Here is a 20,036-nt window from a genome sequence, read left to right as displayed (position 1 = left end):
TTGAAGACACCTTAGGACGAGATAACTAATCAACATGACAATCAATATATCAATAACGTCATCAATATTTACTATTAAAAGACAATTCACTTTAGTCAAAGACATTAATAAAACTCAGAAACCACCATGACCTTTCAGTCATGAATAACCACTCCAGTTTAGTAAGATTTTAGTGATATTTATTCCCTATTGATTACAATTCTAATAACAAGTTTATTAACTTCAATAGCAAAAAGCTCATCAACATTGTCATAATTTGGCAACTTGAATAAGACTTCATCAAAGCAAGAATCACAATTATTAGAACATAACACGGCGTCAACATAGGTTATCCTTAGCAGAGTATCATTAATACACCCTTCAACGAAGCATAGATTCAGTCATTTGTCTATTTGCATCATTTAGTGAACCCCTCCACTAACCTCGAATTAGCATTGGCATGTTGGGCTTCATGCAAAACAATTTAGCAACATCAATTTAGAAAACCTCTAACTATGGTCTCTGTCAAAAGGGAGCAGTTGGTACCTAGAAAGGAAAAGCAGACAGACAATCACAATTTCATTGTCATATAGTTACCCTCCGTATTGGGTCAGCATACAGATTCTGTCTTTGTCTTCAGGACATCAGTCAATTCGCCATCCGCCAGGAACTCAGCAAGTCGGGCAAAGGGGTAAAGGTACTTCCCTCATAAGGAGGTAATGTATAAACAGGCAACATAAGGCAAGAATGGTTTCAAGAACCAATCTAGCAAGTCACCAAACAGAGTGACAAAGTTTCTGGATCATATCAATAGCATCTCCCTAATTAATCTGAGTGGCTCGCTGTGTCATAGGTTTTTATCCCTTTTTCGTTGTGCAGTCCCCTAAAATTTAATTGGTCAAAGTTGGTACCCCACTATCTCCCTCCAATAAGGATTCAATTAGTTCATCAAATTTGTCACCCCATAACAGTTCTCACGTAGTTTATTGGTCCTTATGATTTACGTCTTTAGCGGGTAGATTGTCCGGTATGATTTCATCCTCTCGTGGTCTTTTGCACATCTTCAGTCAGTAGCTCCATTGTCTGTACCGGTTCAGGCGACCTTGTACCAGGTAATAATCTACACTTGCATTCAGCTAATATGTTTCTATAAGCAAGTCGAAGTTCATGAGAACCGATCTACTACAGTTACATTCATCTTCTAGCTTTGGAAAAACAAGAGTTCATGTCCTTCAGCAAGTCAGCACACTGTACGTTAGAAAAACACAACTAATATGAGAGCCAGGCAGCTAGGCCTCAACTCATGCTAACTAAGGCCTTAACGATTTATTAGCAGAACTTTAGCATATAACCTTTTAATATTAGTGTAAAACCATATTTTATTAATACATTTCATCATTATTAGTCAATTTCATTAGTCTCTGTATATATTGCCGGCCACTCCCCGTGGGCACATTTCAAGCATGCGTTTAGCAAAAATACATTAATACATTTTCTATGCAGCATTATTATACATTAGTTCATAAACATTTCATGTTAATATTTGATTATATATGCTACGCTCTCTCAACAGTACACAAAACAAATAAATAACTAAACAAGTAAATAAGCCGATGTCATCGTTTTATTGAAAAAGGCTTCGTGTACTTGGACTTGTACTCTTATTGTATATAGTGGTGAAAATAGAAAATATAAATGTTAACGATGTTATATAAACAAGTCGACTGCTTGATAGCATTTTAAAAGTGAAAGCGAAAACACGTGTTAGTTTATATGCCACTGAGCTTTTTAGCGCGTAATTCAACCTGTCTCTAGTGTGTGCTGTTGATATCCTCATTCAAGATGGCCGCGTCTTTAACCTGTTTGAACGGTGTGTTTCCATGAATGTGTTCCCCCCACGAAGAACTGTAATACTTCCATTCCTAAACTGTGGAATTGATCCCGTTCCAAGATGACCGACTTTGCAAGATTCGCGGCTTTGACCTCAGCGATAAAGCGATCACTGAGAGAGCACAGGAGTTTGTGAATGTTGCTTCCGAATGATTCGCTGAGCATATCCCACCAATACAGCTACGTTCGCGTCTGGACTTATTCTCCGTTTATGGTGGACTTTTCTTGTAGTGTTACTACTTGATGCAGACCGCAACATTTGTTTCCGGGGGATTGTTGTCTGAGTAGCACCGCTTCCTGTCCAATCAGCCACATGTGTTAAGACTGGAGAAGGCAACAGTTTTCAGTACCCATTAAGGAATAAAGTCTACTTTTGTCAGTAAGCTGTAACTGTTTGGAACACTCTGTCTCTGCCATGGCAAGAAAAAGGAAGAGCACAGAGTGCACAGCGGCGATAGGTTCGGCTAAGAAGGCCAAACCACCCAAGGAAGAGTTTACCGGCACCAGCTTCAAAACACAGCTCAAGAACACGCAGGAGGCGATGAAGGGTGAGTGAGACCCTCTGGGGTTACTAAACTGCTCCATGTCACTGAGAACCACCTTCTTTCCAGCCCTAGATTTTTATTTGACCATATCCGTGCATATTGGGACTTGAGTCTTGATTAAGTTAAATTGAAAATTGTGCATTCTAATACTTGAAAATTGACTTTAAAAAAAGACCAAGTCCAAGGCTGAAAATTAAGTGTCGTTTTGAATATGACCGTTACTCGTTATGGTAATTTAGCATACCTGTCCTTTTAGTATGTTGTTAAGTGTTAGATGAGCTTCTGGGGAAATGTAAGGGACAGAGTAGCCACAGACCAACACGTATGAGGAGGTGGTTGCGAACCAGCACCGGTGACAAGGAGTTTTTAAACCTGCAACAAAGAGGAACGGTTTATCAGGCTACACCTGATGGGAAGATGTCTTCAACTCTGAGAAGCACTGAAGAGAAGGGGTCTAAGACCACCACTTTTGAGGTGAGGGTGTGTGCGGGGTGAGGGGGCGGGGGGTGTTTGCCTCTGACCACCAATTAAGAGCAGGGGCGTAGCTTAGTCAGTAAGATGCGTGGGTTGTAAATCTCAAATTTCCCTACAAAACAATCAGTGATCAGCAGGGTGAGATGAGCAGGGTGAGAGGAGCAAGAATATTGTAAGGCTTCCTGGAGAGGGTCCCACTGCATTGGAGTGCTTGTGTAGTGCAGTAAGGACTGGGACTAAAATATTTTTCAAGTTTTATTTTAGCTAACAGTGTAGCTTTCCAATAATAAGCAAGAAAACACCAGGAGAGGAGTTGTGTTCTTTTGACCTGCTGCCCCATTTCACACTCTACCTCACAGTAAACATGAAAGAGAGCATTTAATATTGCACTCCTCCATCCTATAATATATTGACATTGTGGGCCTAATTCTCAATGCCAGATTTATGACTGAAAACGTATGCCTCAAGGATTCCTAGCATTTACTACTGCATGATTACCCATCACAACTTCATGCAAATATGCATAGGAAACCCTGTAAAAGGATTGTGAAGTGGGAGGATCAATCATGATTTGTCTTGTCAGTTTGCTGTAAATGCAAGTAGATCAGGTATTTGCCAAGGAACATACACATAATCACCCACATGCATTTTCGCACAAACTACTCAGTCATAACTATTTATTTATTCAAACTCAGATGGGTTTACTTTTTTCTCTCATGGGGGTGGAATTTTATAAAATATCTTCTTGTCCAAAGGATAAGATGCTTCAGAAAGCTACTTGTACTGTTAAAAATCTACTAGTCGTATTGGGTACCATACAATGAGGTCTCAGATTATGGCAGCATTCTCATATAAGAGCTTGGATAGTAGCCTCTGATTATGCCAGGGTTCACATTATATCACAATTGTATTCTTACATGGTTTTGTTCAAGCCACCTTATTGTACAGGACTCTCAACACACAGGTGTTTATGTCAAATATTTTAATATTCACAGACTCTGCAGATTTCAGTTTGAGTGGGCTCTGCTCAGGGCCTCAGTAAGGCGCTCAATGTGTCAGCACTTTCATGATGTTGAAGTTCTGATAACAGCACTATTCAAGACAGATCATTGCTCTAATTGTATTGGTGATCTCTTTCTTATTTGAGGAAGAGTCTTGTAGATTGCCCTGGCAATTATATTTGTATACATTCACTTGTTTTCATAAAATGTTACTGTAAATAAACGTAGATTCTACTTGCAGTCCAGTGCCACGGTTACAACGTAGGGTCAGGGAGACTCCCAGTCTGACACTGTCCACACTGTAATTTTTGGTCAGATCACTTAATCTCACTCTACCCTGGTTCCCTGGTTTGCTAGAATTGTAATCATATACAAGCACTATATACAATCACAAGCCCTTTATAGTTTGTAAAGCATTTGTAGACTACTTTCTAGTGTCAGAATGTGCGCTATCCATGCATGCAGGTTTGGCTTGGAAACACAAAGTTTGGTTTTGGACCTATACAAGGATTCACTTGCAAAAAGAGTTGTGGAAGAAAATCTATTCACTGATTGAGGTGTTTTTCCCAGACCTGGATTGCAGTACAAATGTGTGTATGCATGCAATGTAAATGTTTGACGACATCACAAACTCTTTTCTAACCCCCCTTTGCACCCTGGAAAAAGTCATAAATTTACCTCACGGAAAAATACATATGTTTGTAAAGAATATGATAGAAACCTAAAACTGTTGTAGGTTTCCAGGCCAACTCATGTAATCTCTTATGAATTCATGAAAGTCGTAATTCTGCATCTATATAAATTGATAGATCTGCGGATGCACGTTTGCGACATTGTGTAAGAAAGGGGGAGGAGCAAATGTTTTTTTTTTTTTATAGTGGTTTTACTTGATTAGCCTTTATTTTGTTTTTAAAATATCTGCATGCACCAAACATGATGTGTTAAATTATGCCTTAGTGAAATGGTATTTAATGTTGTTGATCTGCATAGTCGTTTTCTGCAACATTAAACCATTTTTAAGTTGCAAATATTTTGGAGTTTATTTTATTTTGAAAGCATACAAATTGCACAGTAGTATAGGAAAACCACCTGCTCCCCGTTCCTTTTTTTTCAAGGATCACTTTTTTAGGGTACAGTGTCTATTTAGTAAATAAAATCACCAGTATTGCTTCCACTCTACTTCACACACCTGCATATAATAAAGGAGCCTTCCGGAAGCATTACACGTAGCCACAAATTGTTAAATGCTGCAGAAGATTGCACACCTGTTTATATTGGAACCTCTATCAGCAATGCACGCTGAGATTCCTGCTCACTGTTCTTCACTGTATCTGACTTGAATACTCGACCTGATTTTACTGCACTTGACCCATGAGGGCCCTGACAAACCAAATAAACTCTGGGCGACCAAACCTTTAGCAAACAAAGGTGAATTTGTCACTACCCTTTTGTTTTAGAGGCAATGCGGGTGTTGCGAGGAAGCCAGCAAGGTAAACGCATCCGGTAGAAAACCCTAAAGACGGGCCACTGAAAAAACAATAACGTATTGTGGGTACAGCAGGCACTGACTCGTCAGTAAAGATGTGAAGAAGAAAGGGGATACCTGTCCCAGCTCGTGCAATTTACTTAGTTGCCTCTTACAGTTCAACCCATGCAGACTTCATGAAAAGTAAAACTCAAACTCCACAAGCTCGTGTTCTGCACAAACTATGGGCATGGCATGGCACACCTTGTTTCTGGAGCAACTTATATCCTTTAAAGCACAGCTCACATACACTCTACACCAGTGGTTCCCAACCTTTTGATTTCTGTGGACCCCCACTTTATCATTCCTGGAAACCAGGGACCCCCTCTGACTCGTTATTGGAATCCGAGTACCTCCCATTAAGTCATTACTGAAAGCGGGGGGCCTAATATGTTAATATTATTTAATTTTTTAAGCAGTCGCGGAACCCAAGGGGTCCCCGGACCACAGGTTGGGAACCACTGCTCTACACCTCATATGTATCCATTCCCTCATGCAAAATCCCTTCCTTTTGCATGAAATATGCACAGCCATGTTCCTGCTTCTTATAAAGCTCATATCTTCCACAGGTCACTGCAAAGATCATACGCAGCATAGCTCGGGTACCCTGTGCAGAAAGTATGTAAGGCAGTTGATACCCCGCATTATATTACTCCTGTTCCTTGCATCTCTAGTACACTGCACAACTCAAGCTCCGCACAGCCCACGCCTGCACAGCTTATATGCTGAGTGATGCAAATGTGGAGTTCTTTAGAAAAGAAGAGGTCAACATGCTGTATGATTTACATTAGAACTTTGCTGCCAAGAAATAGGAGAAGCCCTTGTACATTTTTATTGGTGGGGGTCTCTTAATTGGTAGGTTTAGCTTTAGAACCCTGCAAGTTCCATCCCATGAAACTACAGAGATCGTAATGCACTCCTAATAATGCAGCCATGCACACCCACCCACCAGTGAATCGTGGGAAACTGTGGTGACAGCACAAGGACACCATGACCTGCACTTCGCAAAGCAATGTGTCTCGATGGAGTAGAAAACAAGCCCTTTAAGTAGAAATGAACAAAGCCTGCAGACGTAAGTTCTAATTTGTCCTTGAAACTAGAATTTGTATGGGGTTATGCAAAAGATGCAACAGCACACATGAATTCCAGCTTAATTTAATAAAGTGTGATAGCTGTAGATTAAAGGTCCTAAAATCTTAGTGTATGAAAAAACTTTCGGGCATCGTACATTTTCAAAACTTGATCCAGAGAGCCCATGATGCGTTTAAACCTCCTTCCTTTCTCATTCACAATTACGTAAGGCAAAGGACAGGGCAAGATTTATCAGAGTGCCCCCTCTCTTCCCAAGTGGCTGGGTGAGATGAGATATTGACATCAGTGCTGAGGGAAGGGTTGTACTGCATTTTCATGTAGGCACAGACAGCACATAAAGAAGGCTTGTCTCAAATGGAGCCGTCATGCAATCAGGTGACACAGCTTGCAGCCTGTGCACTGAGTCTAAGTGCAAGCACAGAATACGCGAAGCGCAGTTGATTCAACAATGGAAATAGCACTCAAGGACTGCAGTCAAAGCACTAGACTGGCATACTGTTGTGCTTTGATCATCGGTTTGGAATCAGAGACCTATTTGGTCTCCATTTGAGATACAAGCAACGAAATTTATCAGTGATCTTTTATAGATTGATGCAGATAAGAAAACAGAGACGATTCACTGATATTACACTTAACGCAAATCTTTAAACTAATGACTGCATCAGCCCAGAATTAGTAGCTAGCCTAGCAGCTCACAAGCCAGGCTACTGGCGTGAAATGCACATCACTACAGAAGTCACTTTTTAACATCTTTTAATTTTGGATACGTTTTTGTGGACAATGTATACATTTTAGTTGTTATCCGTCGCATGTGTTTGCTGGTGCTCATGCGCAAACCTTTATTTTCCCTACATTGGAACTATCATTGTGAATCTGAGTGAGGCACATAAAATAATCTAGACTCAAAATATAAAAAGTTAAGTTGTAATTAACTTTAATAAATGAAAAGGATTTTGGCAAAACTTTTTTGATGCGGTGCCTGGCACAATAGTTTTCTCGACCATCATGAAGTTTACTGAATATTTATCTTTACAAATACAGCCTAAGCATTTTATATTTTGACTATGCTTTTGCTACCTCTCTTACCTAGCGCATTAAGAGCTGGTAATAACTCTGATGATCCCACAGTAACAACCACGGTGTGGGGGAGAGTAGCAGAGATGTCCGCTGCTGATGGTGATAGGCCGAGCGCTTGAGACCAAAGGCACAAGGGCAGTGACCAATGAAGGGAGAGGCTGCTGTGGCAGGCTTTAAAGACTGCAGGATTATAGTGAAAGATAGTACTTGATCATCCTGCTTCTAAGCAACGCCGGCTCTATATGCCTATGCTAACGCAGAAGTCTTGATGATATTATTAATGAATATTCATGTATTCTGAATTGTTGAATTTGTGTAGAAAATTTATTAACTTAGAGAAAAATAATGCATGCCTTTGAAATTGTGACCTCGTGAGTGGCCGTCAGTATTCAGGAAATGTACTTATTAGTGGCTTTTTAATATGAAATGTTGAGCTTATGTTTGATTCATGTAAGTAATATGTCATATTAAGGGTTATGCATTATGTATTAGCTTTATTAATTGAAAGCCTTAACTTAGCAGAGGTCTTGGCCTAGTTGCACTGCCTCATGTCAAGCTGCATTTCTTAGGCATTTCATAAAATGTCTGCTTAGAGAATTAAATTGTGATTTTCCGCTGTGCTTACCTAATATGCTGATAGCTAAAAGTCTTTCTCAGGAGAACTACTTGCTAGAAGATGCTGTTCTTGCTAATGCAACATTGTAAATGTAATGTGTGCAAGACTGACTTTCCCAGGAGAGTACAATGAAGACACTATATACTAACTGAAGCACTCCAGTCCAAACACAAGTATTAATAGGAGCCAAAGTCCAAAGTTCCACTTGATATGTTCATGATCTTCTCTAATGTTTCCTTTTAACAGCTACAGCCAAGCCAACACGTGTTTCGTCTGGGTAAACATCTCCCCACAGACTTCATCAGGGCTTCTCACAACTGTTAATGATATATAGGGGGTTATTCTAACTTTGGAGGAGTGTTAATCCGTCCCAAAAGTGACGGTAAAGTGACGGATATACCACCAGCCGTATTACGAGTTCCATAGGATATAATGGACTCGTAATACGGCTGGTGGTAAATCCGTCACTTTACCGTCACTTTTGGGACGGATTAACACTCCTCCAAAGTTAGAATAACCCCCATAGTATCTAATTAGTCTTACACATAAAATCTCACTTAAGGATTTCAGTTTCTAAAAACTCACATGCTGTTATCAAGCAATATGTATGTCCTCTATTCGGTGGAAATCTCCTTGTGTTCTTTATTTGCTAAACCATTATAGCACCTTATCACCTTCTACTTCATGTGTTTTAAATGAACAAACCCCATGCACAAACGAGTGAGGCTCCCAACGCCAGAAACACCAGTGTGTATCTACCCTCTGTCCTCAACTAAATACAAGGTATTCATTTTACCTGATGTGCTGAACCTCGTATTTTTCCTTTAACTCATGTATATATTCAATATATCTATAAACGCAAATAGAATAAAAGTAAAGTAAATTGAAATACTTATTGCATGTCCGTAAAACAAACTGCAAAATTTATTGTCTATTCCTACTACTGCACTTACCCTATCGTATGTGCATCAATGAATAGTTATCTTCTAATATATTATACTCGTCTCTCTGTAAAAAGAAAAATGCTCCCTTAGATAGAAGTAGTAAAGAGCTGTCTCATTGCGTGCTGCCATGCCGCCATGAAGACAAAGTTACCTTTTGTAACAGAGTATCGTCGAATCCTTCAAACGCGAGTACGCGAGAGGAAAGTCTTGTAACATTTGCGTGTGTTTATACTTGTTTTCAATAAACATTAATGACGGACACCCCGTCCCTATCTGCTGTTGTATATCGAGATCGAAAGAGGACTGTAGTTCTCATCGAGGTAACTGTTTGTACCACATTGCATTGACGCATATTTATAATTCATTTCAGTAAACATTAGTAACAGGCTTAGCGTCCCTTTCTGCTGAGGTGTATCGGCATAGAGAGAGGACTAGGGGCCATATGTACCAACACATTTTCCCATAGACACAGAATGGGTAAAACCCTTTGATACATATGGCCCTAAGTTCTTATCTTCAAAATGGCTACTCAAGCCCATAGTGCTTAATAACATTTGTCTTAGTGATCGCGAATATAGGAGCTTCAAAGGATTCTAATGCACTATGTTGACACACTATGTCAGAACATTATTCTAAAGAGTCTCTGTTCTGTACATATGCCTAATGAAAACTCAAGCTTTTCATATTATGGGACTATAATTTTAAAAGAAAGTAATATTTTATTATAATTACCTGTGTTTTAGCTACTGTGTCGAAACAAATCGGATGTATCTATATCCCCTTAATAGTGTGTAACCCGGTGTATTAATACTAGTTCCCGGACATGAAAACCGCACTCATCAGTGCATGTGATTTGACATTGCTCAATACAATGTTTGTTTAATTTAGTAATCTCCCAGAAAATATTCAAGTTCATAGTCCGAATTCAGACCGCGCTCTACTGCCATTAATCTCAATCCATCAGGATTCTCTTCTTTTATTCTATTTGCGTTTATAGATATATTGAATATATACATGAGTTAAAGGAAAAATACGAGGCAAATTATATCGGGTAAAGCATTCTAAGTGGATGGGTCCTGTACTGAAAAACTGAGTACCCCCTCATCTTCGTTTCTGAACTCTTGGAGTGACAAGTTGATTTGGCCTTTTCTATTCAGACATTTAAACACCATACAACATAATTCAAAGCAGATATGCTCCTGTACTAAACACCAATGTAGCTTTCTAAGTATTTGTAGTCTGTGAATGCCGATGCTGGAGAAACATCAACTGTGTTGCTTTATTCCGAACGCTTTGTAGTTTGTATAAAGCAGTACAAGGTAGCCCTGTATATACTGAATTAGCATAGCCCAATCTAGAGTTAATGACTTCTGTTACAATGTGTTTCCTGGCATTAAAAGGCATCGGGCCAATTCACCTTGGTTTTTTTTTAGTAAAAAGAAACATTTAATCTCTATTGCTCCTATCTGAGACTTAAGCATCAAATTGCTGTCTTTCACTACCCCAAGACTCTTGGCAGAGAGTGATGGAGGTGGTGCAGGGTCGAGGTCGCTTGGCCATGTGTTACTCCACAGGTTAATCTAATTTCTCAGCAGAACAATTTTGTTTTGTCTGTTCAACCATAGCTGATTGGTTGGCATCCAGTTTGAAACAAATCTCAAATTACTCCTAAATTTTATATGGGAGTCAGTCATTGTCCCATGTGGAATAGTAGTTGCAAATCATGTGCATAATTGTACATCCAAAGGTAGACAGCACCTTTCATATAGAAGTTAAACAGAGGAAGAGACACTGATGAGCCTTTAGGGACTCCACAATCAACACTTATTACTTTAGAAGCATAGTTTCTAAGTCTCTCTGATGGTGTAAAGTTTTCTAAGTAGGACCTAACCTACTCTATGGAAGATCCTACACCGAGACTCTGATATATGGTTGACCAAAATCCTATGGTTAACCCATCAAAAACAAAAGAGAGATCTAGGATGACCAGTGTTGCATTCCTGCTGTGATCTTCTGCTAAGCGTAGATCATCTAAAACTACTGTCATCACAGATTCAGTGCTATAGAATGGTATAAAATGTGCTTGAGCTGGACGGAGAAAGTCAGACACCTGTAAATGTCTGCACTGCTCCTGAGCGACATATGCCTCCATCGGTTTGGCAGTAAAAGAGAGCAGTGAAATTTGGGGATTTTTTTTAAGACCATCAGCTGATATCCTTGCTTCTTCATTAGGGAAATCACTTCCGCATGTTTAAAAGCCTGAGCCACTAGGCCCTGCTAAAGTGATTTATTCAGTAGTATTTGTAATGGAGTGATTGCCATAGACATGCCTTTCACAATGGCTAGCGGGTAAGGGTCCTTAGGTGAGCCCCATTTGACTTTATTTAATAATGCCATTAGTCTAGGCTCATTGAGGCCCTGAAAACAAATGAGGATAATATCAGTAGTTACCAACTTAAACATTGGGCAAAGAGTAGGACTAGGAGACAAAGTTGCTGTTTCTAATGGTCTTAATTTTTTCTATAAAAAAATGTTAAGCTGGTCACGTAGGCTTTGTGATGCTTTTGCGTTAATCCAAAATGTATACAAGGGGTAGTATTTCCATCCAGGGCATCAAAGTTCTTGATGTGATGCTCCCTTTATTGGTAACTCTGGAGTAGTGAATGGAGTGTGTTGCGGGGCGGGACAGTGAGAATATCAAGTAATAACCCACCAGACTGAGTAAGGCCCAAACTAGAAGACATTTTTCTCTCCCAAGGTGCAATAAACAGGAGCCCTTTCTGTAATGCACATAAGGGTATAAGTATGACATTTACACTGTGCAATGTACAGTTATCTTAGTCGTTCCAGACAGCTCCCAGAAACAAATGGCCCAGCTGTACACTTAACAGATGCTTATGGAGTAGATTATCAAATCCATCTTTGAAGACTTTCTTTTCTGCCTCAATGTTTTTAACAGGCTGTGCCTGAGCCTTCAGGTCTCTGTAATGCCTGTTCTTTGGCCCATTCTTCACTTTGCAGCTTATCCAACAGCAGTGGGTCACCCAAAATGGTGGACACTCCTCACCCATCTGGTGGCCTTCTTGGAGCAGGTTGTGCGTACAACACAACTCTTCACTTTCCATGGGGACCCCAATCACATGTGACTTGGATGCCTGCATATTAAAGTTCAAATTTTCAGTTGATCAGCTGCTTTTGGTACACTTGATTTCCAGACCGTTTTGGTGTGTTTTCAATTCTACATGCTTTTGTATGATTTTTATTTTCATTAGTCCCTTGATTGCTTAAGTATTGTCACAATCCATTTTTAATGCTACCTCATTCAGTTTATTAGTTCAGCATGAGGTCTGTATGTTTGCTGGGAGAGCCAGAGTAAAGGAATTGCTTTTGTTTTTAGGAAGAGTTCTGGTCCACTACAGGCTGTTTGGATATCTCTGTTTCATGTCCCTTAAAGATTTGTTTGGGACCCACCAACTACTTTCTAAGTTGCTGTTTCCTCCGGACAGCCTCTGAATTCTTAGGGTTACTGGATGGGACCTCTGATCCCCATTCACAGGCTCAGACCTGGTCTGTCAGCGGACTCCCCTCCTCCTGACCCTCATCCCTTACTTTGGTATTTGATGTCTGCTCTGACTGGCTGAACGCTTACTCGCTGGCTTCAAAATGGCCACTGGCACTGTCAGCCTCCAAGTCCTATTTGCTCAAATCTTCCTCAGCCTTACCCTATGGTGCAAGATCTTAAAAAGATTACTGCAGCCTCTGCCCTCCCTGATGGGCCCAGGCTATTTAGTACTGTGTCCCTCTTCTCCAACATACTCGGGCTGGTAGTTCCCATGCATGTCTGGCTCAACCCAACTTCATTCCCCATGGGGTGTACCACCACATTTTATGCCAGGATGAGCAGATTGTTATGTGGGTCTTTCATTCACAGAAACCTTCACAGACTGCATAAGATAATAGCTTGGGTTTATTAACTCCAGTAAATACAGGGAACAGGTCTGCTTGGCTCCACTGCCTCAGCCGCTGTACACACCAGGATGCTGGACGGTGGGATCTTGTACAAGTCAGGATAACCCCAGCATTCCATGTCACCTGAAATTAACTAAATAATACAGTATGTATATAACCACAACACATCCCCCCCCTAAAAAATAAACAAAAACCTACAAGAGTATGCAATAATACAGTAAATTCCTCAAAACGTAATCACATAATCTTTAAACCATCCAGGTAAAACCCTTTTCCTGCTTTCCAAATAATTACTCACATCTGGCTGTTGACTTCTTACTCCATTGGCATCATGATTGACGCCATTAATCTCAATGTCTCCATTACCATCCAGGCCACTCTCTTCCACGTCTACTTCCATTATGGTTTTCATATAATGCAGACTGTACCCCTCCATCTTCCAAACTGTCATCAAACCAGCCAGAATTCTTCAAAGATCCTTCTTCAGTCCACTCGACTCTCTCTCTCTCTGTCTTTTACACCTGACCCTAAGCAATTCCATCCTCTACTGTTTTTAACACAAACAGCATTCCTTAAAACCTCCACAACCTCCTGAGGTTCAAGAAATGCACTCTCTCCTTTTGGCACTTTAACAGGTTTCCACACTCTCACCCAATCGCCCACTTCGACTTGAACTTGTTGGACACCATGGGTTTTGTCATAATATAACTTACTCTTATTGTGTGCCTTCTCCAACTTTTCCTTCACCAAACTAGACAATCATTGCGTCAATTCACTGTCCCGTAGCCAAGCATGGGTAAATTTACACTCCGGTCTTCTTCCTCTCATCATTACAAATGGAGCTAGCCCAGTAATATCAATATTGGTAACTCCATATGCCCACTTGTTTTTACCTCCAGGAGCCAATCCTTCTGTTTGCTAACTGCACCTTCAATGCCGCCTTTTATCACTTGGTTAAATCTCTCCACAGTGACATTCCCACTTGGACTATAAAGTGATGTTGTTCTGTGCTTCACTCCAGTTCTTTCAAATTATTTCGTTGCTGCACTGGAATTGAATTGAACACCATTATCACTCAAAACAACAGCAGGAATTCCCTCAGACACAAAAATTCCATCCAGAAACTCTAATGCCTTGTGGGTGTTTTTTTCTCTTCACAAATTCTACCACCAGCCACTTAGAGAATAAATCTATTAACACAATTAATCATAATTCTCCCACAGGACCTAACAAGTCCACTGCAACACACTCCCAATGTTGTTTAGGAATGAGACCTTCACTTGCAGGTGGTTTAATTGTGCATATAAACTTGCCCTTGAATGATGCAGCCTTTGGAACCTCTGTCCTGCTTGAACATGCACTTGACACTAACGGTTCATACCATTACTATAGACTCTTACCAGGTACTTCTGTTAATGCTTCCCCTTGCTGGCAATTCTGGTCTTTTTTAGCCATGTTTTAATTCTAGTACATAATCTTTAAAATGTGAACAGGTCGCTTTGTTTGCAAGGCTTATTTTTTCCCCGAAACATAACTTGCCTGGAAACACGAGCCTCACGTTGTTTTCCAATTACTTTAAAATGACCCTCGGGCTATCTCATACAGCAGTTTTCACTCTGCCAACTATTCCAAAATCCATTTCCTTAGTAAGAGATTAGAGATAGTCCAAATAATATTTGTTGTTTTCCGCGATTCTGCAGATGTGGGTCGCTACTAGACTTATTCCAGCCAACTCGTCTCCATTTTTTGTGACCGACTGCACGTAATAACAACTGCGGTTTGTTAGCTCCAGTAAGTACAGGGAACAGATCTGCTTGGCTCCTCTGCCTCACCGCTCTCCACACCAGGACGCTGGACAGTGGAATCTTGTACATGTCATGACAACCCCAACATTCCATGTCACCTGCAAATAACTAAATAATACAGAATGAATATAACCACAACACGGGTGTCCTAGTTTGACCCATTGATTATTTCCACACAAAATCCTTTTACATTAAAGCATTTCCGGAGACATCAGGTGTTAGACTTGCACCTGATGTTTTTAATGTTTGCATTGTCTGGGTTTCTCTTTAAGTCAGTTTTAAACTTTTATCTTGTCCATGGGTCAGAATTTCTTTCAGGTGTATTTGGGACTGAGAGAATGTGTCTGTGAGGGGTTGCACTCTGCTAGTGTCATCGGCTTAGTAGGTAGGAGTCTCTCGTATCACACTGGTGTGTTGAATGGGGCTGGCTGAGTGACTGGAATGGTTGAACGTTGTTGTTGGAGAAAGACTGGTAAAGGTGTAGGGCTTCTGGATACCTGTCCTATATTCTGTGGGGCACCAGACCTAAGCGGATTCCTGGGTATTCCTTGCTTAAAGCAGTTACTCAGGCTGTCCTTGTGCTTCTCATGGTGAAGGCTCCAGTCTCTATTATTCATACACTAAAGTGATTGAGCCTTCCATTCTCACTCGTAGAGACCTGATAAATGCCCGGCTCCGTAGCTGCAGCACCAGAGGCAGTTTGAGGATTCCCTTAGATATTGCTGTAGTGTTGGTGTCATTTGTTCTCACAGACCAGAAGATGGTTAGGACAGAATGAACACACAGTGATTGAGGGATGTGTGCAAGAGTCCAGAAGAAACTGAGTCACTGTGCAGGTCCCATAGCTATACATAGAAGAGCTTAAAGATTTTTAAAAGAATTCTTCACACATAATATTCCTTCGAGGTCTGTAACAGTCCCCTGTATTAAGGCATGAGAGCTATGGAAGCTATATGTTAATCACCTTAAAGTTTCGAGAGGAATGCCCTGATTAAGAGGCTGTATTTGCATACTATTGGTTAAAAGAATTCTGAACCTATGCCACTGTTTTTAGTTCTGAGGCATATTGACATGACATGTTTATATGTGCAGCTTTACTGAAGCCAAAATCATGTAAGGACTTGTTAAATAACCATTTATTTATAAAGGCCAAAACAACCTTTTTGTATAGCCATTTTTAATGGTGCCTTTAGGCACGTTATTTTAGCAACTAGGCCTGCCGCTTGTACCCTTTAGCACACTTACATTTTATTCTTCTTCATTTCTATTATTTCAGCTTCAACCACATTTGTGGCGCAGATATAGTTAGTTGTTTCTTAGCAAGACACTCTTCTCACTTTGTGCTTTCCTCAAGGCTGCAGTGAGGTAGTTGCCGGCAAAGTGGTACACTGTGTCTCCAATTTTCACAGAAACGTACATATCCTTATGTGGGGACATTTTCCCAGAACATTAGTTTTTTGTTTTAAAAACACTTCTCTGTCCCATGCACGTTAGATGGAGATAGCACAACTGCGTGCTGATTGACTTTGCTGCAGCTGCTTGCTGAGACTACTGGTCCCTGGCCTATATGGGGATGGTTCCTCTATAGAAAACAGGATTCCTTGATCAGTTATAGGGGATGATGTCTTCCCAAGGGGGAAACCTGAAGGGCGGATTAGGGCTTATCACGCTGTGCTCTAACATAGCTTAGCTAGGCACTGCATATATTACGCATAGTGACAGTATGGTGGGACTTTCTCTGTGTTTTACTTTTCTCATCATTCTGCTTCAAGCATGCTTCATCATTCTAATTATTGCAATTCATGCCATTTTATGTAAGATGCAGTTGTTTCAATAAATCTTATTGAACCATTCTCTGCCTCAGTTTGTCTTTACACATGTGAAACTAATATAACTGAGAGAAAAGGATGAGATGTGATGCACCACGATTTACCTGAGAAGTCATTCTTGTCATGCGCCCTGGTTGCCACAATCATACCTGTTCATGGACAGAGATGAGGACAGAGATGAGGAGCTGCTAGTTGGCCGGAAACGGATTAGGCCAATAGTTGTCACATGGTGTGAGATTGGACTCAGTTCCCCGCAGTTCAGGTGATGCTGCTGCCTAAATCCAATAGCCTCATTAGGATAATGAGAGCCCACACGACAGACTCATATGGTATTTATTGAAGTACTTTTGACGTTTACTAGAAAAGGTGACATGATTCACTGTCCTGATATTGATAAAGTACGAGGTTTGTCTTTTTTGCAGTTTATCATAAACACTAAAGTATTCAGAGTGGGATGTTACTTTTCTGACCGGGTGTTCAGAAGGCCTGCCCGCTAGTTGTTTGTTGTGCTTGTGCTGTCCCACTCGTACGTTTTGAGATCTGCTCTTGTTGTTTCTTTTGCCTTTATTCAGTGTTGTTAATTTAGGTACTTTTGTACTGCAAGGACAGTAAATGGCTGGGCTGAGCCAACAAGGACCATGATGGTGGACTCCAACGCGCATTTTTGCATACAGTTCTGGTACCTTACAAAGCCAAGGACTTAACTAACTTGCACTGTATAGTTGGACATTTTGAATGTCCAACCATCACTAGAGGGTGGCAAGGAGCTGCATAGATGTACGGCACCAATCCCTACACGTGCTTGGGCCTATGACGACTCTACCTTCTGCCTGTTTCTCTTGCTTGTCCATTTCCCCACTGACTATTGTGATAAGTTGAGAAGTCATTGTGCATTAAGTAGATTGTGTAAAGTGTTTGTTATTTACAGCCCCAAAAGCTAATGTAACAACTAAGTAATGTTCTTATTACTTATGTATTCACATATGTATTACCTCCCACTTAATTTGATGTTAGGGAATGCAATCTGAAAGCAACCAGAACAAGCATCGGCAAAGCCAATAGGTCTTGCTTTTAAACAGCAAATGCCGATCTTTTTTTTTTTTTTTTTTTTTGTCAGTTGATAGTCAACTATCTAAAATGTTGCCCTTCGTAGGATGACATCTTTTGCTATGTATTAGCAGATCCAAAAGACATCTTTGGACTGAAATCTTTAAATAAACGTGGAAGCACAAACTCGAGGTCCACAAAAAATGTGGGCCAGAGTAACAATGACCTCTCTGCTCCACTTACTGGCAGGCTGCTAATTTCACACTGCCAGCGCTTAATATGAGCAGATGGGTGCAGGAGGGGCCCAGCTGCTCCTATTTTTTGGGACCGGCACTTTTGTTTTGTCATCAGACTCTTGTCTCCGAGCAAGAGGGTAAAAACACAAAAAGTGGAAAGAAGGCGTAAGAGAAAGACAGAAAAGCAGTGACAAAGGGAGAAAGCAATAAAAAGGAACTCTTCAAAAGTGAGATAAAGGGACAGAGAGTGTCTGGTGTTGCATGAGGTGGAATCAAGACTATGCAGCTTTGGAGTTTGTCACCCCGACATTCAGTAGAGTTGGCTACGGACTTGAGTGAAATTTCAGGTCTTGGCGCTAATTAATTTACAAATTATAATGGATTTGATTGAAAACAAAAACAGCACATTCCATGCTATTTTAAAACCTATGTGATGATACTGATACAGACGGACTTTGAAATTTCAATTGTGAATTTTAGGGTCCCCCTCCTCTTTAATAGCTCTGCCATCTAATGGCAAAGGTGTGTCACTTGTACATTTGATGAAAGCCTCGGGAGCAGAATGGTCAACCCACCAACCATTTTATTTGTAATAACCTAGGTGACTATAAAAATGAATGTGAGCGTGTGTGTGTGAGGGAGAGCGAGTACTCATCCTGTGATTCTGGACATAATCACTTTAATAAATGCTGTTTCTAAAACACATGACTGCGACCTTGTGTATTGTTACTGGTGTTCATGTAAAAGCACTCTAGTCACGTTACAGCTATATAAAAATGCAAAAATAAACATACAGAGTGGATGAAAATAAAGGAGAAGGGTTTTGGTGTAGGTCAGGAGTTGCCAACTTGTGGACCCTCCTCTGGGGGTCCCGCCACTGCTTAGAACATTTAATAATATTAACGGATTAGGACCCCAGCTTTCACTAATGACTCAGTGGGGGTTCCCCAGATTCCAATAATAATATAGTGGGGGTCTCTGGGTTCCGGTAATGATAAAGTTGGGGTCCAAAGAAGTCAAAAGGTTGGGAACCACTGATATAGAAGGGGAAAAAGTGGCAGGGAGGCGGGGAAGATGTTCACCAGGGAAGGCAGCCAGAGAGCAGGGGTCGGTCGAGTTCGTGGTAATAAAAATGTAAAAAAGAAAACACAAAAAAATGCAAAGGATGTTGCTGTGTTTTGATGGTTTTGTAGGCGCCGGTTGCACACAGTTGCTGAATTGACTAAGAGCTGAGGGCATGGATGCCCCTTGTTTTTGAAGCACATAGGAGGGGACATGTTGAGGCTTTGGGTAAATCCAGGAGAGAGGAATGAGCCAATTTGGCCTGGGAAGCATAAACTAAAAATGCTGCCTTTGATAGATCACGTACGCTTCGAATACCCGGAACAAGACGTTATGGTGGGTCAGTGCTTTTGGGAGACCGCACAATGAGAGGCAAAAGGAAACCGTGGACAAGGAGCTCTCTCCCTTGGGGTACCCCCTGGCAAGCTCTGCAGCCTTGGGCATTTCCGGCCGAGGTCCATAATTTGAGATGTTTTTATTGTTAATTACCTGTTATGCATTGCACGTACAGGCCATGTAAATGCGGTAGGGAGCGCTACAGGTTATAGTGAAACCACTCTAAACAACATATGTAAAAAAAGAAGCAAAAAAAAGAACGTAGTCAAAGACTATAGGAAAACGCGCCAGAATGCAAATAAAGAAGAGCAAATATTGTGCTGTTGGAGGTGACGGGGTTGATGTGTACTTTCATGCAAAAAAGTATCTGGAGATACTTGCAAATATTTAACACACAATACTTGGTCATCAGATTATCTTTTATTTGCCTGACGAATCTCGATGTACGCAGCAGTGTATTTTTATTAAGGCAGCCGGGGCGGGCAGAACCAGTTAGCATCTTCCTTCGTTGTATCTCAAGTTATAGTAACAGCCTCAAGGGTTGGCTAAGCACAATCGACAGACCAGACTTATGCAAATATTTTTCCCACCGGGCCCAGCGAGGGCGCC

At 40.8% G+C, this 20,036-nt stretch overlaps 1 protein-coding gene across 1 annotated transcript in view; it reads left to right on the top strand.

The window, feature by feature from the left end:
- The first annotated feature begins 2,143 nt into the window (after positions 1-2,143).
- URB1 (URB1 ribosome biogenesis homolog) overlaps positions 2,144-20,036 on the top strand; it is a 683,114-nt gene continuing 665,221 nt past the window's right edge. The window contains exon 1 of the mRNA XM_069204026.1: positions 2,144-2,417. Within this exon, the coding sequence (XP_069060127.1) occupies positions 2,285-2,417 (133 nt within the window). The 5' untranslated portion in view covers positions 2,144-2,284. The remainder of the gene's footprint in view (positions 2,418-20,036) is intronic.

The sequence above is a fragment of the Pleurodeles waltl genome, chromosome 8, assembly GCF_031143425.1.
Source record: "Pleurodeles waltl isolate 20211129_DDA chromosome 8, aPleWal1.hap1.20221129, whole genome shotgun sequence".
In the NCBI taxonomy this organism is placed as follows: domain Eukaryota; kingdom Metazoa; phylum Chordata; class Amphibia; order Caudata; family Salamandridae; genus Pleurodeles; species Pleurodeles waltl.
This window is presented reverse-complemented; position numbering and strand designations above follow the sequence as displayed.